We start from the raw sequence: 27,440 nt of genomic DNA, 5'->3' as shown, positions 1-27,440 counted from the left end.
ACCTTCTGACACGCAATATGGTATCCGTTCTACAAGATCTACCGCAGATGTGCTAACGGTTATATCTCATAGGATTAGTGAATCTCTTGACAAAGGCTTCCTTTCTAGGACAATTGCTCTTGACATAACAAAAGCCTTCGACAAGATATGGCATAAAGGCTTACTTCACAAGATTTCCAGCTACGGTATAACTGGAAATGTTTTCTGTATCATTAAATCATTTCTCTCTGATAGGCTCGTAAGAGTAGTGGTTGATTGACAAAAATCAGAAGCCTGCAGTATTAATGCTGGAGTTCCTCAAGGGTCCATCCTGGGCCCAACTCTCTTCCTGATCTACATCAATGATCTCCCTAAACACATACATAAATCATTTGTTGACATCTATGCTGATGGCACGACCATCTACGGCAACACATCAAAGGCTGTAAATGACAAAGCTCTCTCTAATTCTCTCTCCTCTGATCTCGAGCGTGTGGTTCAGTGGGGGAAGACGTGGCTGGTTGCCTTTAATGCATCTAAAACCAAACTCCTATATTAACATAATCAACGCTCTGATCCCCATCTGGCATCAATTGAAATGGATGGCTCTCGTATAGGAGAAGCCCTATGTTTTGACAAGCTTCTGGGCTTGACCTTCACTCCTGATCTGAAATGGAACACGTACATCAAGTCTGTTGCCAAGGTCGCTGGAAAGATGGTGGGATCCTTCTACCGCTCCAGAAGATATTTCACTACTGATGCAATTCTCTATCTATATAAAAGCCAAGTACGTCCAAGGATGGAATACTGCTGCCATATCTGGGCAGGAGCTGCTAAAAACAGCCTATCCTGCCTTGGCAGAGTACAAAATAGACTTTGTGGCTTAGTGGGGGATGCCCCTTTCTCTTCCCTGCAATCTCTCTCCCACAGAAGAGACGTTGCAAGCCTATCTTTGTTTTATCGTTATTTCCATGGCAGGTGCTCGTCTGAACTCCAATCTCTGGTCCCCCCTCGTCAATCTTTTACGAAAAACACCCGTCTAGCTGAATCCACTGTCAAAAACTTTCCCCACTCTTTATCTATGCCTAAATCAAAACGTAGATTCCATGAACAAAGCTTCTTTCTTAGAACTGCACGCCTGTGGAACTCTGTTCCGTCTGCCTGCTTCCCACCTGACTACAACCTGGATCTCTTCAAGTCCAACGTAAACAAATTCCTGATGAACCGCCCCCTTAAGTAAACACTTTATTAAATCTCCACACTAACGTACTGTACTTATAATAGCCCTTATACCTGAGTGGCTTCCGGGTCTTAATAAGTGGTGACCACCTTGTAAAAAAAAAAAAATTATTATTTCATCCATAATGCTGAGTAACTTGCGGGTCTCAGCTTCTTTTGATGTGAGGATCGCGGTATCGCCCATGAAAGCTTTTAATGGTGTTATTTCGTATTCTTCACCTAATGGAGTAGGGTTTGCAGTTTTCTGCTGCTTTGAGAATTATTTGCATCGCTAAAATAAAATGTATACATGATACTGTACATCCCATTGTAATTCCAACCTCGAGTCTCATCCAGTTCGTCGTGTAGTCACTTGTTGTAAACCGTATATGAAACCCATGAAAATATGTTGGAACCAGTATTAAACGTAACGTTAAATTCCTTTAAAAACTGAAGTAAAAAAAAAAACGGAAAGAAACTGAGACATGGGCATGTGAATATTATGTTTTTTTCTAAACAGTTCACTTCTTGTAAGTAAAAAACAATAAATACTCGAGCTGAGATCGAAACCAAAACCTAAAAACAATGAGTCAAGTACGATAACAGTGAGACCAGCTTGTCACGACTTTAAAAAGCGTTTTCAACCTTACTTATTCTTAACTTAAGAAAGTTGTCATGTGAACGATTCGAGCATGCGCAGTCGTGAAATAGTTGACCAAAGTATAAAAATCCGATGACACCACACCCGTGTATCAATTTTTCAATTGTGACCCCATAACAGTCTTTTTTTTTTCTTTTTTTTTCTTTTTTTTTTTTTTTTGATGAAACAGATTAAAAGTTTTTCCACGTGTGTAGATAAAAAATGTGTTGAGTATATAGGTTGAGAATTGTTCTCACACACACACACATTCTCACTTTTATAGATTTAGCAAGATAATACATAGAACATTATGCTGACGATTTTATAAGTTGAATTTGAGCTTAGAAAAGGCAATTAAATTAACAACTTTCAGCACCGAAACGATATGTTTAAAGAGAATATTTTATTAAAACATTGCAGTGAAAAAAAACATAAATTCCTTCACCGCACTCACAAAATAGAAGGACATTTATGGTGGTGGGTAGTGATGTTCTGTTACTATTTAAAAGAATCATTGAATTGTAGAAATATCAGCATACGCTTGAAGGAATTCCAGAAATATGAAAGTTCATATATTTGTCAACAGGTTGGTGCCAGCTGCTATCCTTTAAGATAAACAAGAATTATTTAATAGAAAATGTGAATGAGATATTGAAAATTGGCCAAGTGTGTCACCAGACTTGAATATAATTGAAAATTGGGAAAGGAAAAGATAATCAAATCCGGGAGAAGGTTAGGGTTAGGGTTAGTGGACAAATATTGAAAAAGCGTTCAACTTGTTTGCTGCGACAGAGTAGAATTTTTGCAGTTAAAACGAAAATCAGGATTAGAATAAATAAATTCTTTTCTCTCCATTTTTATTATTATTATTATTATTATTATTATTATTATTATTGCAATGTTTTTATATTTTTCTTTTGCTGAGGATAGGAGCATCCTACCGGATAACCAAGCATTCATCCCCTATTTCAAAGACTCTAATCGTTAGATCTTTTTTTAAGATTCTAACCGTTTATTTAGGTACCATTGTTTGTAGTCCTCTTGCACTTGGTTCACTGGGTATATTTGCCAGGTAGATTTTGAAACTTTTTTCATGATCCCGGTTGCTCCTCTAATTACTGTAATTATGGGGGATATTCCTATGATTCCATTTCCTTTATACGTCATACATATGACATTGGTATTTCGTTACTTTCCTCCTCTTAACCGAGTATAAAGCAACATAAATACGGACATTGAATTCAACTAGGGTTGTTACTTTCTCCATTTTGTTCCATATCAATACAGGTGCTACTGTTCGTTTTTTTTTTTTTGTTTTTTTATTGTTTTTTATTGGTTTTTTATTGTTTTTTGTTGTTGTTGTTTTTTATTGTTTTTTTTTTTTTAGATACGTAGCTGCAGAGATTGCATAGTCATAGTGGCTGGCGAATGACTCGTTTCCAAGTGTTCTTTCTGGTATATGCTTCCAGAACTTGTTGCGGCACTGGATATTTAACTATTCACAGATGGCCCCCTCGACTGTGTCGTATTGTATAATAGTCAACCCCCTCCTCCCAGCAGAACTTTATAGCTTGGTGTCACATGACTCACATTCTCTGCCTCTATGTGGCAGAACCTGCGCTTGTTGCTATTACTGGGACTACCGCTCGTCATAATAGTGCGTCTGTGTGTACGCACACAAGCAGTCAAGAGAGAGAGAGAGAAGGAGAGAGAGAGAAGGAGAGAGAGAGAGAGATGAAAAAAACTATATAAGCAGAAGATTATACAAATATGAAATCAACAAAACACTGTCTGTGTCTATTTTGATAAAATGAACGCAGGATTAAAGCGTACAAAAATATTTAGAAGATATTAAAGAAGAAAGTAAAATAAAATTTAAGCCATCTTACGCTTATCAAATACATACAGAAAAGAGATACTCTGTATCATTGATATAAACGTCATAAATGTCTGTGCATATAAGTAGATAACGAATAAAAACTAATTGGTAAAAGTAAATAAAATGTGAAAGATACGAAGTTAGATATTCGAGATACCTAAAAGCTCTTCTTATGTCTTATCTGTTAGATATCGATCTATATATAAAGTTACACATGTGTATATGTTTATATATTTGTGTGCACGGTTTTCATTCCCTAAGCTAATCAACCGATCATTACGAATTTTTGCGCAGAATTGCACGATGTAAGCATGGATAATATTGCAATACTAGAAGATTTACCCGACATTTCCCAGTATTAAACATTAAATAACGTTAAATTCCTTTTAAAAAAATGAAGTAACAAAAGCGGAAAGAAACTGAGACATGTGCATACGAGTATTATTACTATTATTAAGTAAATTAAGTTAGGCTTTTGCTAAGGAAATTAGGAACAGCCGAGCATACAAAGTTCGTGAATTTTATTCTTCCAAAAAAGACCAGTGAGTTGAGCTTCCAAGAAACAGTTATGCTACTTACAGAACTGTTTTCTGCAAAAACGTCTCTTTTCCATAGGCGATATAAATGTATGAATGTTACTAGAAGAGAGGAAAACGACTACACTACTTATTCAAGTATAGGGAAAAAGCATTGCGACGATTTTAAACTGGAGGAATTATCATCAGATAATTTTAAATGTTTGATATTTGTGCAAGGGCTAGTCTTAAATAAAGACGCTGAAATCAGGGGTCGTATTTTAAATAAACTCAAAAAACGAACCGAATTTAAAACTACAAAACTTAGCGGAAGACTGTGAACGGTTTATTTCGTTGAAACAAGACAGTCGTGACATAGAGGAAAGCGGAGTGTCGCATATTGAAAAAATCCATCAAAAGAAAAATTCGACTTCAAAAAATAATCAGAAAAGAAACAGGGAAAAGATCCACCTGGACCATGTTTGAGGTGTGGAAATAAACATTTGGTACAATGAGTGTCCCAACAAATTCAAACAATGTGACAACTGTCACCAGAAAGGGCATAAAGCATCGCATTGTAGAAAAAAATCTGGTATAAAGACATCCATTAAACTTACGAAAATTGAACTTGAGGAACAAAATATCCGGAAATATGTACAGGTCAAAATGTTTAAAAGGAAAGTAAGGCTACAGCTTGATAATGGGTCTGACATTTCCATTATTAATGTACAGACATGGAAGAGGCTTGGGAGACCCACTATGATTAAATCACATAAAACGGCGAGAAGCGTCAGTGGCGAAAAAATTACCTTCGAAGGAGAATTATTGACGAATATTTTTTTTTCCAGAACAGAGTCGAAAAGACAAGAATTTTTGTCATGCGAAAATCAAAAAAACTCTTTGGAACTGATCTGTTCGAAAAGTTTATACTATGGGGTCTGCCTTTAAGTTCATTTTGCCAAAAGGTTGAGGTTTCGAATGTGGAGGCAGAAAAACTTAAGAGGGAGTTAAAAGAGAATTTCCCAGACGTATTCTCAAGCGGTTTGGGAAGGTGTACAAAAGCGGTAGCAAAAATTAACGTAAAAGTAAATGAAGAGCTAGTGTTCAGAAAGAAAAGAAATGTTCCATACGCCGCTATAGAACAGATAGACGGTGAATTAGAAAGTCTCGAAAACATGGGTGTCATCGGAAAAATTGATCACAGTGAGTGGGCTGCACCAACGGTTTACATCAAAAAGAAGAGTAAGGAGATTCGGATTTGCGCCGACTTCGCGACAGGCTTAAACAGGGCATTACAAGATCACCATTATCCTCTTCCGAGCCCTGAAGATATATTTGCGAAACTGAGTGGAGGGAAATATTTTTCTAAAATCGACCTCAGTGACGCGTATTTACAAATTCCAGTCGATGAGGAGTGTTCAAAGCTGCTATGTATTAACACCCATAAGAGATTGTACAAGTTTAACAGACTTCCTTTTGGGGTCAAAGTCGCCCCTGCGATTTTTCAGCAAATTATGAACATTATGTTAAATGGGTTGGATTTCGCAGTAGGGTACCTGGATGATGTATTAATGAAAAGCGCTAGCAAAGAACAACACAAAGCTCATGTAAATCAAGTATTCAAAAGGATCCAGGATTATGGATTTAAAGTAAAACAGGAAAAATGTACATTTTTCATGGAGAAAATAAAATACTTGGAGAAAATCATCGATAAACATGGAAGAAGGCCGGATCCAGATAGATCGAGTGCAATAAAGAATATGCCTGCTCCAGAAAATATTGCGTCTTTACAAAATTTCTTAGGTTTGGCAAATTACTACAATGTATTTGTGCCAAATATGCAAAAACTAAGGTCGCCTTTAAATGAACTGTTAAGGAAAGACCAAAAATGGGTCTGGACGCAAGGATGCGAAGAAGCATTTCGGGAAATTAAAGAGACTTTAACGTCTGAATTGTTTCTGGCACATTATAATCCCAAGCGTGAAATTATAGTTGCAAGCGATGCCAGCTCCTATGGCATAGGAGCATGCATTTTTAACCAAAATGGATGATGGAAAAGTGACATCCATAGCACATTCATCTCGATCACTTGTGCCAGCCGAAAAGAACTACTCACAAATTGAAAAAGAGGCGCTAAGCATTATATTCGCGGTAAAGAAATTTCATCGTTTCCTGCACGGTAGGCAATTTCTGTTACAAATAGACCACAAACCATTATTAACGATTTTCGGATCGAAAAAGGGACTACCACAAAATACGGCGAATAGACTCCAAAGATGGGGTACCATACTTCTGAATTACAATTTTCAAATGGAGTATGTACCATCTAAAAAAATTGGTCATGCAGACGGGTTATAGTGGTTAATACCTAAGCAGATAGAACCATTGGAGGATATGGTAATAGCAGCCATTCAAGCGGGAGTTGAAGTTAAAAAAAATACGTTATGTGACACAATAAGAGAATTTCCAGTAACGCTTGATGAGATTAAGAGTAAGGCAGAGGTGGACGAATGTATTATACGCACGAAAGAAAGGATCAACAATAACGAACTGGATGAAGAAATTTATTCAATTTGCGATAACGTCCTGTTATATAGCGACAGGGTCGTAACTCCTGCGACATTACAGAATAGAATGCTCAAGGAATTCCATATAGGACATCCAGGTATATCAAGAATGAATGCGCTCTTTCATTTATTGGCCAAACATGGATAAGGATATAGAAGGAAAAATCAGGGCGTGTAGAGGATGCCCATTAGCTATGAAAGCTCCTCCTACTCAATTCGGATCGTGGGCAAAACCGGACCGACCTTGGTCTAAGATTAATTTAGATTTTGCAGGACCGCTAGATGGGTTCTACTATCTCATTGTTGTAGACAACCTATCTAAATGGCCGGAAGTATTAAAATGTAAGAATCCTACATCCGAGGTAACTATCAACTTCCTGTATGAACTATTCGCTAGGTTTGGAGTAGTAGACTGCATTGTTACAGACAATGGAACGCAATTTACGTCTACCTAATTTAAACATTTTTGCGAGGATCATCTAATCGAGTATATAGCCATTCCGCCATACCACCCAAGAAGTAATAGATAAGCAGAGAAATTCGTTGACACATTTCAAGAGAGCTCTGAAAAAAGCTACTGGGTCGCCGATGGATAAATCAATCCAACAGTTTTTACAAGTCTACAGAGTCACTTCGAATGCAAACATCGAAATGTCGAAGACACATGCTGAGGTTATGTTCGGGCGCAAGGTTAGATTGATTTTTTACAAGTTGTTATCAAACCAGGATAGGCCAAACCTAAAAAAAACGCTAACAAAAAAAACAGTATAAAGTTGACGAAAGAGTCTTCTATAAGATTCACAAAAATAATAAGACTTTCTGGGAGTCCGGCATTGTTGAGAAACAAATAGGCAACATGGTCTACATGATTAAGGGACCAGACTTCGTGCACAGACGTCACACTAACCAAATTCGGAAAAGATACTCGAACAGTGAGGTGACCAGATCGCCAGAGGAGGACATCGTGGACACAGTGTTTGATACTTTTCGGGTGCCCATACCATAGACATCTCCGGAGAATAGAAGATCAAACAGTTACGGAAATCAACAGAATCGATTAGGGTGAACCAAAAACAAAAACGTTATTAATCCCAGACGGGATATTTTCAAAGTGGGGTGTTATACCGGCCTTTCTTGAACAGAGAAATTTACACCAATTTGCACTATAAATAGCGCTAGTAATTCCAACACCGGTGAGAGAGATGCGACTGCACTTCAACTGCTAGCCGAGTGCCCAGCAGATATACACGCTTTCCTATCTTTGTACATTATTGTTAATGCACTTGTTCCTTAACAGAACGTCGACTTGATTGTTCTTATTTTCACTGTTGTTCCACAACACAACATTAATCATTATAAATTTTGGAACACGGGTGCTTTGCGTTAGAGATGGCAGGATATTGTTAATGTATATTTATTGCCCGAATAGTAATTATTTTTTCTTTTTGTTTTCATTCGATAATTCCTCAAAACACAATGGATCCCCCTTCCTTCATGGGATACAATCAAGCAGAAATTATGAACGTTGCATAAATGCAAATTGATTGCGATTTTTTTTTCTCAACTTTAAATACTCTTAAAAGGGTTTTAATTAGAAATCATAATATCAAACACCCGGAAAATATTCGAATTTGTGAGCAAAAAAAATCAATAATTAATATATACAACGTATTAAACGAAAATTAATAAAAAAAATAAAGAATAAAATTATTTTTGTTAGCGATTGAGCAATAACGTAACTTACTAAAAAAATAAAAAATGTCTTTAAAAAATATCCTACACAAAACTGTGTAAGAAAGAAACAAAAGAAAACAAAACTGAAATGAATTGATAATTAAAAACAGAAGGTTAAGAAGAAGACGAAGAAGAAAAAGAAATGTTATCGCATTGTCAGACGCATGCTCAACCAAACACACGCACGCAAACACACGCATGCAGAAACTATAATAAGAACCATTACGTGGAGTGTGAAAGAGAGAGAATCGTTAAAAAAATATTAATCTCTTTCGTTTTTATTCTACTTCAGTTAGTTCTTCTGGGAGTACATAGATGCTTCAGGATTCAATTAAAGATTCTCATCATCTACTTCTTGAGTTAGTAAAGCAGTGAGGAACAGTAATTTTCCTCTCACGATAAAGATAAATTATAACAGCTGTTAATAGAGGATAGGATGCGTGAGTTCTACAAAATGAATGCCTAACCTAAAGCATTGTTTACTAGGCCACAGTATTTACCAAATAAAACCAAAATAACAAGAAATATTACGCAGGTATGACTTCTCTAAATTTTGAAACTAGATATTATGACCACAAAAGCACATGCAATAACAGAAATGCCAAATAATAAAAACAGCAGTAGCGAACAATTACTGGAATCTCAAAGAAAATGGACAATGTTCGTGTGGAAAATAGTAGGACATATAACAAGTTAGACGACTCGTGTAAGTTATGTCTGAATCAGAAATTCACAATCCTAACATCTAAAATGCTGCAAAATCTATTAAACTGTAAAAGAAGAAATAGCAAACAGCTGTATGCACAGAATAAACTTAAAAAGAACAATGCATAAAATAATAATAATAATAATAATAATAATAATAATAACAATAACAAATAATTAATTAAATAAACGAATAAATATATATAACCATTCTAATAATAATAATTAATACATAAAAAACTAAATTAATGTAATATTTTAAATATAAAAGAAAATATAAGGAAATGCACACTCAGATAGAATAAAGTCACCTTTTAATACATAGAAAAGTAAAAATAAACAAAAAGCGATGAAATACAAGTAAAAAAATTTTGTCTGATAAAAGCCCGACCATTGGCTGCTGAAAATGAAGCGGTAACAACAAAGGATCTTATTGTTTAACAAGTAAACTTAATATTACGTGAATATATGAAAGCACGTGATAACATCAATTCCATGTTTCAGCCTGATGAAGCCTCGCAAGGATTAAACGCAGAAACATTTGTGTAGCTTAATTGCCTGTATACTTTCTCTATACTGGCTCTACTCAGGTAGTCAGCACTGTAAAAGTAAATACTGAAAATCGATGCATAAAATATACATCCATAGAAAATTTTAGTTAAATAACTGAAATATATATATATATATATATATATATATATATATATATATATATATATATTAATCCACCTACAGTACTGTTTCGCCGTTTCACAACTCATCAGTACGGCTAGACAAGCAACAACCTCAAGCCAGGATCGAAACCCGATCGCCCAAACGACAGTCGGAGCTTTTAACCGTTGTGCTATACGGATGCTGCTATGCAGGTAGTGAATTGACAATGTTTTGAGATTGTCCAACTACCTAAGCTCAATTTTTTTCCACAAAGAGCATCGCTTCATTCGCTCATGGTAATTTGTATATCACTTCCCAATATACTAAACCTAAGATAGGGAGCATTATAGTCATCCACATACAGTACTGTTTCGCTGTTTCACAGCCCATCACACATATATATATATATATATATATATATATATATATATTAGTGTTGAGATCGGAATCGGGAATCGAAGAATCGGAACTTTGGGAGTATCAGAATCGGTACCGGAAAATTTTATCCGTTTTCCTCTGCCAAAAACGATTCTTTTTTTTTTCAGTTTGTTTTTTGTTTAAAACTTAATTTTCTATTATTCGTATTAATGATGAAATGATTTATTGATTTTTAAACTTAAATGTATCTGTCATATCCATATTTCTACGTTTGGGAAATTAAATGTGCATATTTTTTGTTTTTTCAGTAAATCTCGCACCCCCCCCCACAAAAAAAAAACTCTTTATTTAGAAATTTAAAAGAATCGGAACTGCAACTGTAACAGGATCAATAATTTAGAATAGAATCGATAATTGTATCGGATCAGGAAACATACTGAAATCGTCCTCTCTCTCTCTCTCTCTCTCTCTCTCTCACACATATATATATATATATATATATATATATATATACTCCCAAAATCTTTTTTTTTGTCATGTATTGATATTCATATTAAAAACCATTATACCTTATTATATTAAATACAACTTTCTTATATATAAGTCGTGGAATTGCATTCATTTGCAAAAGATCTAGCTAATTTGCATATTCTTTTAAACATTCATTTTAATTAATTCCCTATTATTGTTTCCGGCTTTCTTATGAAATGGTCACCTCTAGTAAACTACTACGTGTAATTATATTCATGCAGTTATTCTACATGATTTATACTTGCGTAATATTTGCGTAAAAAGGTTATAGTAAATACAAACCTCTTTCTATATACATTTATGTATGCATATATTTGTTTAAAAGAATTTGCCTATCAAACTCCTAAGTTTAATAAATACGAAATCTGCATTGATCAAAATACTATATTTAAGCGTAATTTTACGACCGGGCAATGCCGGACGGCCTGCTAGTACACACACACACACACACACACAAATATATATGTGTATGTGTGTATATATATATACATATATACACATATATATATACACATACATATATACATATATATACATATATATATACATATATATACACATACATATGCATATATACATATATATACATATATACATATATGTATACATATATATATATATACATCCATATATATATATCTACATATATTATTTTTAAAATATAATTTTTAAAATATAATTTTTAAAATATAATACATATATATACATATATATATATATATATATATATATATATATATATATATATATATATATATATATATATATATATATAGTAGAACCCCTGGATATGGAATTAAAAATTAGTAATAAAATACAATGCAGTATATAATACATATGTATATAATCAAATAAGATTATAAATAACACCGTAAGGCGAGGCAAATACCGTAACCAATGGTCTTAGTAGATCGTATTCAACATCGTAACCTGAAAAAAAACGTATCCTATGCCACCGTATCCCAGGGTTATTATATATATATATATATATATATATATATATATATATATATATATATATATATATATATATATATATACTAGCAAAAGTATCTGTCGTTGACTGAGTTCAAAAACAGCCTACAAAAAATGGACTCTGATCTATGAAAGTATGATAGGTTATGAAAAGGAAGGGTTGTAAAGAGATAGCTTCGAATTTGGGGGTATCAAAACCAAAGAAAAATATGATGAAAGTAAAAATAAAATAGATAAGCCCCATAAGTTATTATACCATACCTGTTCACACTGAAACACTTATCACAATATTCTGTGGATCTATATTAAAAACTTTGTTAAACTTTGTGACATATTTTCATTCTATGGAGGTCAGGCGCGAACGAATACCCCATAATTTTATTATACCATATTTCTTCAAACTGAAACATAATTATCAAAGTATACTTACGCAGATAGATATGAAAAGTCTTTATCAAAGTGTTTGCCTATTTCCATTCTATGGAGGCCAGGCGCGAACGCAGACCCCACAATTTTATAATACCATCCCTATTTAAGTTAAAACATACTTATCAAAGTGTTGTTATGTACATCTATATCAAAACACTTGTAAACTTTTTTTTTTAATTTTTTAACTTTTTTTTCATACTTTGTGGACCAGGCGCGTACGCAGACCCCACAATTTTAATGAATCATCATTATGCCAGATCAAACATACCCATTCCTGTGTCTCGATACATCTTCTATCATTATATGTGATCAGTATTCCATAATAGTCAACCATATAGGAGCCTATTCGTGACCAGACACACACAGACGTTCAGCTTTATATTTTATATATATAATTTTTAAACAGTTCAAATACCACAAGTATATTTAAATCACATTCATATCATTATATCTTATGTTTCGTTTTATTGAATAGTATAAGCAGACTAAACAACTCATCAGAGACGTACATGAATCCATAATTTGAAATCTTACTAATTGTGGTTTATTTATAGATTGCTCCAGGAAGAAAGCATTCCAGAAAAAAAAACATAGATGCCACCTTTTAAAAGAATTCCGTTTCATCTTCCACCTTTGGTCCTTTTTCCAAATAATTCTCTCATAGAAATGTGGATCTCTGATGAGTTTTTTTATCTACCTATACCATTCAACGAAACACGTGTAAGACGTACAATATATGAAATAAAACTATATGAATGCGATTTAAATATACTTGTGGTATTTGAATTGTTTACAAGTGCTATCCATTTTTATTGAGTTTAAATAGATCTGACAATCAAAAAATTCTTTGTTGTATGTATAAATTAAAAGTATATATATTATACTATTAAAGGGTATATATATACATATAATAATTATGTATTATATATAATAATAATTATGTATTATATATATAGAGAGATATATATAGATATATATAGATATATATATAGATATTGCATAATTACGAGGTGAGTTTCGTTACTAGACGATTTAAATTTTAATATTCATAAATCTTATAAAATCACATACTTATCATATGAATGACATCACAGGATATTGCAAATATATATATATATATATATATATATATATATATATATATGTATATATATATATATATATATATATATATATATATATATATATATATATATATATATATATATATATATATATATCTTCTTAACTGCAATCCGAATTAAAGCGGCATTAAGCTTCTGGGCGTGCATCTAGACTTCAGATAAACAGCTACCGTCAGCTGGTGCATGCTGCAGACAACTGCACTCAATTTCCGTAATAAATCCGAGTAAATGAGAATTCTTGGATTGTATCCAGTCGATGAATTCCCTCCCTTGGATTACTGGATTTTTTTTTTTTTTCAAGGATTTTAACAGTTTGCGTGATATCGGATAAAATATCGACCCGCTTGTTAGAATTACGAAAACTAAATCAGATAAAATTGACAGTTTGACAAGGAGAATAAACAGGAATGGTAAATCTCATGGAAGTCGGAACGATCAGGAATCGTGAATCGTTTCAGAAAGGAACGTCTTTTTCATGCTACTCAAATCTGTTAAGAATTCCATACAGACGAAAAGGGAAAGAAAAATAACGCTTTTCACCAGGCCGCACCAACCAGCTTTGTTGGTGGAGTTTTCGTGTGGTCTGCAGAGAGGAGGAATGTTGTGTTTCGGAATTCTTAACTCATCAACAGTTGTTCCTATTTGTTTGCCTCTCAACGAGGCCAAAGGTAGACACAAGGTCGATTTTCAAAGTGAGGAAAACCCAGCTCCCCAAAAAGGGGCACTCTGGATTGGAACAAAAAAATATTGCAGTACAGAAATATTTCTCTTTCATTGACCGTGAACAGAATAAACAAGCGACAGAACAGATACTACACTTTGTGCCTTACCAAAAAGCCTAGAAACCAAAAGCTGTTATTATTATTATTATTATTATTATTATTATTATTATTATTATTTTGTTAATGGAAATCGTGCAAGACAAGGCACGAAGCCACTTGATATAAAGAGTTTAAAAAAAAACACTTCAAGGTCAAAACTTAGCCAACAATAAATGTCTGACCCAGAAAACAGCAATTATTCTCCCTCGTTCAGAACAACGCTTATGGAATGTGAGGACTTCCATTTCAGGATTTAGCATACATTTTGGATTTGAAGTTTAATATTCTTTATTCTGCATCAATATCTAATTTCCCTTATTCTATGTGGCTAAATGATTTAACTACTTTAAAAACTTTTAATTTTCTATGTTTATTACCTTTGGCAAATAAGGTGCAAACCATTTTTGCTAATATTTTTTCTCTGAGGAGATGAATAAACATTGAAAACTCATGCGTTAAGGAAATATACTTATTAAAATGTATTCTTTGTTTTGCATGCTATAAAAATTTGAAATTTGTAATTTAACTTGTTCAAATAATAAAATTTAAATTCCTAAATAATGATTTATTTTCTCTATATTGTATATTGAACAATTTTATTTAACTGGAATTGACTTTATAAAATATTACATTGAATAATATTTTTTGGATTTGCATACCATTAGATTTACTGGATTCCATTAGTCTGATATATATATATATATATATATATATATATATATATATATATATATATATATATATATATATATATATATATATATATATAACTACTTCATTTATTCACATAAATTTAATATACGAAAGTATAGATTTATGCGTAAACTTTAAGTATTTACTTCAAAAGTGCTCAATACGTAGGTAGAGCTAGTTAGTAATTTATAAAATATATATGGCGATTAAGCTACACTGAATATTCTGCGTTTCATCCAGCTATAGGATTCGTCAGGCTTATGCGCGAATTCTATCGTTGCTTCTTGTTTTTATATATGTTGAGGATTTCTAGTTGGCCAATCAGCTTTCTAGTATCAACCGCGCCCCTTCCTATCAGCTAATGGGCATGCATTTTATCAAACAAAGGATCTGTTTTAGAACTAGGTTAGTGGTTTTAGGTGGCCGTTCTCTTTTTTTTTATACATATAAATATACCTATGTGTACACAATAATGCACATATATATACATACTAGCAGGGGTGCCCGGCGTTGCTCGGGTGTTTGGAGGTGTATGCTGTGCAAAAAAAGCAAAAAAACAAAAAAATGGTTAATTTTTTTAAAATTTGACCCCTATTATGACCCCTTAAAATTTATAGTTTCGGGCTCAAATTACTTTATTAAGTTAGATCCAGGTTCAAGGAACCTATATCTAAAATTTTAAGTGTCTAGACCCAAAATTGTCGGAGGAGTTTGGTAGAGTTCTTAAAGGTCAAATCGTTGAAATTTGACCCCTTAACAGCCAAATTTCTGGCTGACACCCGTCACATCGATTTTTCCACATCTCAGTACCCGGTATTTCAAATTTCGAGTCTACAGACTAAAAATTGACAGAGTTATTGCGTAGGGAAATGTACACAGACAGACAGACACACAGACACACAGACAGACAGACAGACAGACACGTTCACTTTTATAGATATATAGATATACATATATATATATATATATATATATATATATATATATATATATATGTGTGTGATCGTTTATGTATATTCATGTTTATTTAATTTATTTATTTGTTTGTTTTCTATTGTTATTGTTAGTTTTAAAGCTATTTTGTATCGCTATCCTAGAGTAAGTTTTATTTTGTGAACACAGTTGTTTGCTATTTCCCGCCTACAGTTTAATAGATTTTGAGGTTCTTTAAAGTACAGGATAGAAAATTTTTCATGGAGGCATAATTTACATGGGTCGTCTAAATGTCTGCATGTGGTAATTTGTCTCATTATTTTCCATTCGACTACCGAATTTTGGACAAGATAAATGCAATTGTAGACACCGCACACTTTGCCCAGTCCAAAATAAATGTCTAACAAAAAGCGTAGTTTATCAAGCAACAATATTTGCGAAAGAAACCCCGAATAACAAGAAATATTACATAGGCATGACTTCCTTAGATTTCAAAACCCGATACTATGACCACAAAAGCACATTCAAAAATAAAAAACACCGTATAAAAACAACACTAGCGAATAAATACTGGGAACTCAAAGAAAGCGGACATTCGTTTTACATTTTTATTTTTACATTTTGTTTTTTTTACTCAAAGCTGCTTTAGACTATATATATATATATATATATATATATATATATATATATATATATATATATATATATAAACAAAATGGGGAATATAAGAGAAAAAAATATATTTTATAATTTTTTTTTAATTTTCTTCAGATCACTAAACTATGGTGGAATCGGAATGGTGATTGGACATGAAATAACCCATGGATTTGATGACAAAGGTAACGAATATTTCAGATTTCTTTCAAAAGAATAGTCGTAGTTCGCAACATTTTGTTTCAAATAACTATCATCAACCGCGCCTTTTACTATGATATGTGTCGCTACACGAGGAAGAGGGAGCGCCAAATATATATATATATATATATATATATATATATATATATATATATATATATATAATTTGTTTTCAACATTTGTGTCCTTAACAAATACGTCTGCGCAATTTCGAACACCACTGCCGAATCGACACACCACGAACAATATCGTTGAATCGACAGACACGTTCCCAAGGAGCACCGAACAATTTCGCCGAATCGACACGCCACGACGCGAGACACGTTTTCCAAGCAGTGCATTTCAACCACCGAATAACTTATCAGCTTCTTATTTTTTATTTTATTTATTTATTTATTTATGATTATTTTTTTTATCGCCGTTGGGTGAAACTAAATCATCACTTTGGGGTAAGATGGGTATAGTTCATTAGTAGATTTTATTTGTAATCGAAAGGTCGCGGTTTTGCGCTTCCGAGCATGCTCGGCACAACATGTTTCGGAGCATTTGTTACGTTTGTGTCGTTCTCTGTGCAAAAAAGATTATTCCCTGAATGAATTGCACTTAGGTGTTGTTCTTTCTGAAGAAATAAAGATAAAAAATATATTTCAGCTATTTATGTATTTTTTAAATAACAAAATTTGTCAACGTTTTTGCACTGACCTGATAAAGAACGCTACTCACGCGCGATTCAACTAATGTTTCTACAGTTATCTTTAGTTCACGGTTCTTGTGATGCATTTCATTTTTGTTTTTGTTTTTTTTTGTGTTTGTTTTTGTTTTTTGGGTTTTTTTTTGGGGGGGGGGTATGCATTTCCGAGGGCTTCTTGCACTTGATTAATACTGGCAAGGAACATAAAATATGATGCAGTCCAGTTTTAAGAATATATATATATATATATATATATATATATATATATATATATATATATATATATATATATATATATATATATATATATATATATATAGTCCAAAACTTTGTTGAAATTCAAAGACTTACTTCTCTTTTTTATAACTTTCGTTTATTTTCTCCTGGATTTTTTTCATTATAGCTGTTTCATTAGCGGGACGGTAATTTTACGATTTATGTGTATATAAAAATATCCTGTCGCCACCAACTTCTTCAGATGATTTTTCCATTTGATTTTAACAACAAAAAGTATATTTTTAACACGATAAACATGGTATTAGGGGAAAAGGAATTCCAAAGCCATGCTTCCACACTTCCGCCATCTTTGTTGTATATGTATATATATATATATATATATATATATATATATATATATATATATATATGTGTGTGTGTGTGTGTGTGTGTGTGTGTATATATATATATATATATATATATATGTGTGTATATATATATATAACTACTTCATTTACTCACATAAAATTAATATACGAAAGTATAGATTTATGCGTAAACTTTAAGTATTTACTTCAAAAGTGCTCAATACATAGGTAGAGCTAGTTAGTAATTTATAAAATATATATGGCGATTAAGCTACACTGAATATTCGGCGTTTCATCCACTATAGGGTTCGTCAGGCTTATGCGCGAATTCTGTGGTTGTTTCTCATTTTTATATATGTTGAGGATTTTAGTTAGCCAATCAGCTTTCTAGCATCCACCGCGCCCCCTCCTATCAGCCAATGGGTATGCATTTTATCGAACAAAGGATCTGTTTTAGAACTAGGTTAGTCGTTTAAGGCAGACGATTTTCCTCCTGATTCTTTCTCCCCTATTCCCGACAGCTTGATTTCACATGACATACACGCGCACAGACGCTTTTTTTTGGGTTTCCACAATTTTCCCTATAGGATCATTTACTATATTATTTCATAAAAAGAACTAATAAATAAATAAATACATTTTATGGGGTTAATGTTTTCTTACTTATGAAATCAATTTCATTACTTCATTCCGGACTTTTCTGAAACATCCTTTGATTTTTAGTGTGCCTGCTATGATATTCGATAAGTGGTCCCTAGTGTGTTCAAATGTGTGAATTTTATGACCTCATTAGATCCCTCATAAAATCTTACCGCTTGTAGGTCCGTATGGAAATAATCTGATTGCTACGAAACAAAGTTCTATAATCATCCAAATCACTTTTATATATCTACTAGAAACGTACCCGGCGTTGTCCGATATTAAACATAACATTAAATTCCTTGAAAAAAAAAATGAAGCAAAAAAAAAACGGAAAGAAACTGAGACATATGCATTCGAGTATTATGCTGTTTTTTTTCTAAAAGTTCATTGTTTGTAAGTAAAAAAAAGATACTCGAGCTGAGATCGAAACTAAAACTTAAAGACAGTGAATCAAGTACGATAATCATTAGACCAGTTTAACACGATCTTTAAAAGGTGTTTTCAAATTTTGTGAAATAATTATCAAATTGATAAGAATCCGATGACCCACAAGTACTAATTTTTAAAGTTTGACCTCCTGGCTTCCATTTTTTTTTTCCGGATGAAAACGGATTAAAAAGTTTTCCACGTGTATGAATTTTTATTATTATTATTATTATTATTATTATTATTATTATTATTATTATTATTATTACTGCTGCTGCTGCTGCTGCTGCATTTTCATACCAAACAAGGCACAGTGCCACTTTGATGTAGGGGCTACTATCTGGGACATAATTTTCAGGGATACTATGTAGGAAGTTGAGCAGTAAGATATCTGTTTACATTACACTTGAACTTCTGCATGTCAGTACAGTTGAAAAGCAAAACCCCGGAAGGGAAATCTAACAGTCCTAAAGAAGAAACTATTAGAGTAGAAGGCTTTCTTACATCTAGGGATTTCTACTGTGTAAGGGTGGGATTTTGCTGTTTGTCGGGGGGGGTATTTACGTCGTGGAGAGACAAACGCTTGTAGTTTATCTGAGCACCAACCATTAAAATACTTGTAAAACAGGCAAAGGGATGCAAAATTTCGTTGATGAGCCAGAGATTGAAGCCTAGCTGATAGTGCGGGGTCCATTAAGGTTGGCGCCTGTCGTTTAAACCTTGTCTAAGAGGGAGAAACTAATAGCAGATGCATCAACCCAAATGTGATAGCAATACTCCATACATGGGCGAATGGTGGCCTTGTAGAGATACAGCATACTTTCTATCATGGTGGAAAGACCACGTTCTTTGCAGCAGCCTTCGCAATGCCCTCAATTAATCTGTTCCAACTCATGTTCCCCATGAACAAGCCGAGGAGTTGGAACAAAGTACTTTCAAATAATGTATTATTAGCCATGGCTATTAGTGGTTGACCAGGTTTCTTGTAGTTATTAAAGGAAAGAAGCTTAGTCTTGGCAGCATTGAGTGCGACCATCCATTTTTGTCCCCATTCCACTACAGACTGGAGGTCTTCCTCTAGGGTTCTATAATTGCCTTGGATATGTGTTCATTCGTTTTCCCATCATGTCTGTTATAGAGCGTGGTGTCGTCAGCAAATATACTCATCTCGGGGGCAAATTTATCAAGGAGGTAATTTATGAATATCAGCAATAATAAAGGTCTAAGGATCGACTCGTGGGGTACACCTGCATTTATATCATATTGTTTTGACGTACGACTATCGAGGGCAACCTGGATTCTCCTCTTATTTAAGAAGGATTTAATTATGTTAACTATTCGTCCAGAAATACCATAGGATCTGATTTTCATGAGAAGACCATTGTGCCATACCCTGTCAAAAGCTTTGGATATATCTAGGGCTACTGCCCTTACCTCTCCTGCTTTATCCAGTGCATGGTATATACGTTCAAGGATTACAGTTAGGATATCTGCAGTAGAAAGGGCTTGCTTAAACCCATATTGTTGGTTGGACAGAAGTTTAGCAACTGTAAAGTGGTGGACTAGAGCTTAATTCATTATGGACTCAAATATTTTGGCGAAAAGGAGGGGGGTGGCTAATGGGACGATAATCTAATAGGCCAGTTCTTTCGCCAGAATTCTTGTAAACTGGTAGCACAGAAGCAGTTTTCCAGTAGTCAGGAAAGAAAGATTCGTTAGTAATACACTATATACCAAATTCTAAGTCTGTAGGTAAAAAATTATTTGAGTATATAGGTTGAGAAGTGTCCTCACACACACGTACATACACATTGTCACTTGTATGGATATATAGATCTACTAATACGATTAATGAATAAAATAACGCATGTATATGTGTGTGTATGAATATGAATAGGTATGATTTGTTAAATTTAAATCGATTAATTAATTAAAATGCTGCGGAGTGCTAAATACCTCTTATTGCCATAATGAACTACATCTGAAAATAATTATAAATAGTGTGTATTTGTTATTTATTAATTATATGTGTGTGTGTGTGTGTGTGTGTGTGTGTGTGTGTGTGTGTGTGTGTGTGTGTGTGTGTGTGCGTGCGTGTGTGTGAGTGTGCATGTGTGTGTGTGCGTGTTGTGGGAGGTTGATTGTTGTTGTTGTTGTTGTTGTTGTTGGTGGTGGTGGTGGTGGTGGTGGTGGTGGTGGTGGTGGTGGTGGTGGTGGTCATAAATTAAATTCGGTATGATTTATCTCCCCTGGGAATTAGGGAGAGTAGTCTCCCTTAGAATTGAAAAAGGGATACGAATTCATTTCGTTCCATAACCGCCGACTTGGGATAGCACTTTTTAAATATCGTTAAGGGATAATTTATTTATTTATTTAGGACAGCACTTTTTAAAATATCGTTAAGTGGCTATTTATTTATTTAGGAGAGCACGTTTTAAAATATCGTTATGTGGTTATCTATTCAAGTGGTACATAATTTTAGTCGTACATATTTAGTAAAACCGACGATAGGGCCCAGTTTCAACTGGTGACCTGAAAATGTGTTCCCACAAGTGTCATCTCAAATTAGAACTTTTAACGTTTCATTCTTTTAATTCTTTCAGGTCGCCAATACGATAAAGACGGTGATTTGAAACAGTGGTGGGATGATGACGTCATTCAAAGGTTTAAAAACCAAACTCAGTGCATTGTTGATCAGTACAGTAATTATATGATCCCTGAAGCTGAAATGAACGTAAGTATTTATAAAGCATTCTTTTTTTTATTATGGATTCATGATGACCCATTTTCCGCTTATCCTCTTTCCCCTAAGTCTGATTTCTTTCCTTACTATAGGTACGAGCAAAAATAGCGGAATAAAGATAGAGGGACATGGTTTTGAAAGCCGATTTATCATAATTTTATTGTAGGTTTTCGACTACGTTTTGATTGTATTTGAAAGATTAAAGACTAAAGTTAATTTCCAAAATGAAAAAAATATTTGTACACGTGAAAAAAAGGTTATGAGAAATGTTTTCACGGCAAGCTAACTAATTCAGCTAAATTTTGAAGTTACATAAAAAAAAAATTAATTGTAAAAATCCTTAAAAAGATAAATATTAGTTTTCTGGGTCTATTTTAAAGGTAATTTGTAAAGTAAAGTTCTAAGATATTGAATTAAATAAATAAAAAAATACCTTGTTTGTACAAAAAATAACTTGATTAGCCCCAAAAAGCGAGAGATTCTCGCTTCATAAAATGTCAACAAAACTGAAGTCTCTAAAAATGGAGTATACGGAAGCCCAAAATCTCAGACAGTCGAAAGACTGTCTGAAAATGACGTCAGATACTTAAAAGGAGGTAGGGGTGTTGGTTTTCTTCTCCCCTCTCCCCCGCCGTGCATCTGTCACAGTCGTGAACGTTTGTATGATTTTTTCCATTTTTTAATTTTATTATTTTTCTATGTTCTCGCTATAAGATTTTTTTTTAAAAATGTATTGTTCAAGATAATATAAAAAGTATGTTACACTGAAAGTTTCACAGTTTTGCAAGGAAAATATTGAAATCTTACATATAAAAATTATGCGAAACCTTTAATTCATAAAAAAGTGGAAATATTTTTTGAAATTATAATTTTTTGTGCGAAAATGTTAAATAAACAATGCTTAATTTAATTACCATAAATTGGTAGCTTAATTTAATGACCATAAATTGGTAGCTTAATTTAATGACCATAAATTGGTAGCTTAATTTAATGACCATAAATTGGTAGCTTAATTTAATGATCATAAATTGGTAGCTTAATTTAATGACATAAATTGGTAGCTTAATTTAATGATCATAAATTGATAGCTTAATTTAATGATCATAAATTGGTAGCTTAATTTAATGATCATAAATTGGTAGCTTAATTTAATGACCATAAATTGGTAGCTTAATTTAATGATCATAAATTGGTAGCTTAATTTAATTACCATAAATTGGTAGCTTAATTTAATGACCATAAATTGGTAGCTTAATTTAATGACCATAAATTGATAGCTTAATTTAATGACCATAAATTGGTAGCTTAATTTAATGACCATAAATTGGTAGCTTAATTTAATGACCATAAATTGGTAGCTTAATTTAATGATCATAAATCGGTAGCTTAATTTAATGACCATAAATTGATAGCTTAATTTAATGACCATAAATTGGTAGCTTAATTAAATGACCATAAATTGGTAGCTTAATTAAATGACCATAAATTGGTAGCTTAATTTAATGACCATAAATTGGTAGCTTAATTTAATGACCATAAATTGGTAGCTTAATTTAATGACCATAAATTGGTAGCTTAATTTAATGACCATAAATTGGTAGCTTAATTTAATGACCATAAATTGGTAGTTCGAGAAATTAATTTTTCTTCGAGTTATATCAAATTCATTAATACGGACTTCGGACTTATGGGCGTTTTTCGTAATATTGCTGTAAAAATCATTTTCTTTTAATTGTTACAATTTACGATACTTTATTTTCATTTAAAAAAAAAAGCAAAAGTAAATGCATGCATTTCTGAATTAATTTTAGTTCTGATCTTCCGCTGCTTGAGCTGAATCAGGTGTGAAATTGAACCTGTTGAGTGTCGCTTAGTGATGCAGTATTTGAAAGGACGCACAGGAAACTTTTGATGAAATGCAAGAAATGTATGGTAATTATTCCCCATCCAATGACCTTTTAAAATGCTGGCATATTCGAAAATCTGTGGAAACGGCTGCCAGACCTTGTAGCCCTCTCCGGTTCTGCCATTGCTGAGACCTATTAGTCAGAGTTGAGGCTGTCATGTTGGAAAATCGATAGCCCAAGGGATCCAGATTAGTACAGGGTCCGTGGACACTATCATTCATGACCATTTGCATATGTATAAGGTGTCTGGCAGATAGATTCCCAGGTTGCTGACACCTTTTTAAGAGTGAGAATGCGTTGAATGCTCGAAGATGAATTTGGAGATGTGCCAAGAAGATAAGCCAAACTTTTTCAAAACACTGATTACGTAGCATTAAACCTGGGTCTTTCAAGGATGAAAGGCCAGTCAATGCAGTGGAAACACTTGGCGTTACCACCTCCAAACAAAAGAAGTGTTCCATACTCGTAAAGATTCGTCAAGACTAATTAGCCTGACGAGTCCTTGCAAGAATGAAAACGCAGAAAATTATGAGTAGTGTAATTGCCATATATATATTCATAATTTATTATCTAGCTCTACTCACGCATTGAGCACTGCTTAAGTAAGCATTGAAAAGTAATAACTCAGATATCATATTCATTTATAACACTTCATGTGCCTACATAAAATAATATATATATATATATATATATATATATATATATATATATATAACTACTTCATTTACTCACATAAAATTAATATACGAAAGTATAGATTTATGCGTAAACTTTAAGTATTTACTTCAAAAGTGCTCAATACGTAGGTAAAGCTAGTTATTAATTTATAAGCCTGACGAATCCTAGAGTGGATGAAACGCCGAATATTCAGTGTAGCTTAATCGCCATATATATTTTATAAATTTATATATATATATATATATATATATATATATATATATATATATATATATATATATATATATATATATCATCACTATACGGCATAATTGCGTTCTCATCAGATCACCGAAGTTAAGCAACGTTGAGCCTGGTTAGTACTGGATGGGTGACCATCTGGGAATTCTAGGTGCTGTATGTGCTCTCCACTTATCTCGGCATTTGTCTCCAGTCGTCCTGTACATACACTTCATTTGCCACTGGTATTTAAGAATGTCGACTCAGGAGAGGTGTGGTTGGGGATTGCGCACCTCCTGCCACAAAAATTTCATGTGCAGGCACCTCTTCGTGGGTATCCATGGTCTGTCAGAGACGGAATGAGCCTATGTTTCTATGTTTTATGTTTCACTAATTAGCCTGACGAGTCCTTACAAGGATGAAAACGCAGAAAATTATGTGTAGTGTAATTGCCACATCTATATATTCATACTTCTAGTTCTGCTCACGTATTGAGCTTAAGTAAGTATTGAAAATCAATACATAAAATTTCATATCAATTTATAACACTTTATGTGCCTACATAAAATAATATATATATATATATATATATATTATTTTATATATATATATATATATATGGTAAACAACTGATGATCCCTTAAATTACCATTAGTACTATAGTGAATTCGAGACAGCGAGTTGATGCAGTGATTGCAGGTTATTAAATAATTTACTAAATAGTTTTTTAACGAATGATAAAAAATATTTTTTTGTATAGTTTTAAAGGTTAAAAACTTCCAAGACTATATATATATATATATATATATATATATATATATATATATATATATGTATAAACAGGCCCCTCCAGTTTTTGACAGACTATGGTTACCCACGAAGGGGTGCATGCGCATGAAATTTTTGTGACAGGAAATGCGCAATCTCCAACCACACCTCTCCTGAGTCGGCATCGTTAAATACCTTTGGCAAATGAAGTGTATGTACAGGACTGGAGACAAATGCCGAGATAAGTGGAGAGCACATACAGCGCCTAGTTTGCCAAATGGTCACCCATCCGGTACTAACTATATATATATATATATATATATATATATATATATATATATATATATATATATATATATATATATATATATATGCCTCTGTGTGTGTTTATATGCAATTTAATCATTTGGGGCAGTAAAATCTACAACAGCGTAGTTAATAATGGACAGTCAATTATTCCCCCACTAACAAACAACCATGAGGTTGCTTGCACGGCAACTGACAAGGCTAATCTGCTTACCAGTCGGTTTGCCTCAAACTCCACACCGAACTCGGTACACCACTCACTCCCTGATTTTCCTCTGCAAACAGACGCCACACTTGACGATTTGAAAATCACCCCTTCTCAGGTACATGCTATTATAAAAAACCTAGACACCTCTAAAGCGTGTGGACCAGATCTCATCCCGGCTGTGCTATTAAAAAAATGCTCTGCCGAGGTTGCTCCAGTTCTGTCCAAACTTTACAATAAATGCCTTAACGAATCTTGTTTTCCCGACTGCTGGAAAGCCGCCTCTGTGGTGCCAGTCTTCAGGAATTCTGGTGAAAGAACTGACCCACTAAATTATCGCCCCATTAGCCTCCTCCCGCTTTTCGCCAAAATATTTGAGTCCTTAGTTAATCAAGTCCTAGTCCAGCACCTAACAGCTGCTAAACTCCTGACTGACAAACAATATGGATTCAGGCAAGCCCGTTCAACAGCAGATATCTTAACTGTAGTTTCTGAACGTATATACTGTTCATTGGATAAAACAGGGGAGGGTAGAGCGGTGGCCCTTGATATATCTAAGGCTTTTGACAGGGTATGGCACGATGGTCTTCTAAGGAAAATGCGATCATATGGAATCACTGGAAGAATTCATAACGTAATTAAATCCTTCTTAAGTAATAGAAAAATCAAAGTTGTCCTCGACGGACGTACATCCAAACAATATGACATAAATGCGGGAGTGCCTCAGGGGTCTATCCTTGGACCTCTATTGTTCCTGATATTCATAAACGACCTCCCTGATAATATTGTTTCGGAGATGGGTATATTTGCCGATGACACCACTCTCTATAACAGATATGAGGGGAAAACAAATGAACACATATCCAAGAAAATGGCAGAAACACTAGAGGATGACCTCCAATCCGTAGTGGAATGGGGACAAAAATGGTTGGTCTCATTCAATGCTGCTAAGACTAAGCTTGTTTCCTTCAATAACTACAAGAAACCTTCTCTACCACCAATAGCAATGGCCAAGAACACATTGCCTGAAAGTACTTCTTTTAAACTCCTCGGCCTAACGTTTACAGGGAATATGAACTGGAATAGATACATTGAGAGCATTGCCAAAGCTGCTGCAAAGAAGTTTGGCTCCCTCTACCGTGCTAGAAAACTACTTACGCCTGCCAGTATCCTATACCTCTATAAGGCAACCATTCGCCCATGTATGGAGTACTGTTGTCACATCTGGGCTGGTGCATCTGCTGCTTGTCTCTCGCTCCTGGACAAGGTTCAAAAAAGAGTCGCCAACCTGATAGGTCCTGAACTGTCATCTAGGCTTCAACCTCTGTCCCATCCACGAGATGTTGCATCCCTCTGCCTGTTCTACAAATACTTTAATGGTGAATGCTCTGATGAACTGCAAACACGTGTACCTCCCCGACGTAACTACCCCCGACAAACCCGACAAGCTACTAAGTCTCATCCCTTTACAGTGGAGATCCCTAGGTGCAAGAAAGCCTTTTACTCCAATAGTTTCTTCCCCAGAACTGCGGGTCTTTGGAACTCCCTTCCGGGATTCTGCTTTCCCAACTGCAATGATATGCAGAAGTTCAAGTGTAATGTTAACAAACATCTTTCTACTCTTCTCCCTTCATAATGACC

The 27,440-nt window shown here is 33.7% G+C and overlaps 1 protein-coding gene across 1 annotated transcript in view; it reads left to right on the top strand.

The window, feature by feature from the left end:
* The window catches only part of LOC145261199 (neprilysin-1-like), a 1,350,287-nt gene that overhangs the window by 1,292,308 nt on the left and 30,539 nt on the right, over positions 1–27,440 (top strand). Inside the window, exons 17-18 of the mRNA XM_080119525.1 lie at positions 16,547–16,614; positions 21,577–21,707. Coding sequence (XP_079975651.1) covers positions 16,547–16,614; positions 21,577–21,707 — 199 coding nt within the window. The remainder of the gene's footprint in view (positions 1–16,546; positions 16,615–21,576; positions 21,708–27,440) is intronic.

This window comes from Euprymna scolopes, chromosome 37, assembly GCF_053919585.1.
Source record: "Euprymna scolopes isolate OS-2025 chromosome 37, ASM5391958v1, whole genome shotgun sequence".
NCBI classification, from domain to species: Eukaryota; Metazoa; Mollusca; class Cephalopoda; order Sepiida; family Sepiolidae; genus Euprymna; species Euprymna scolopes.
This window is presented reverse-complemented; position numbering and strand designations above follow the sequence as displayed.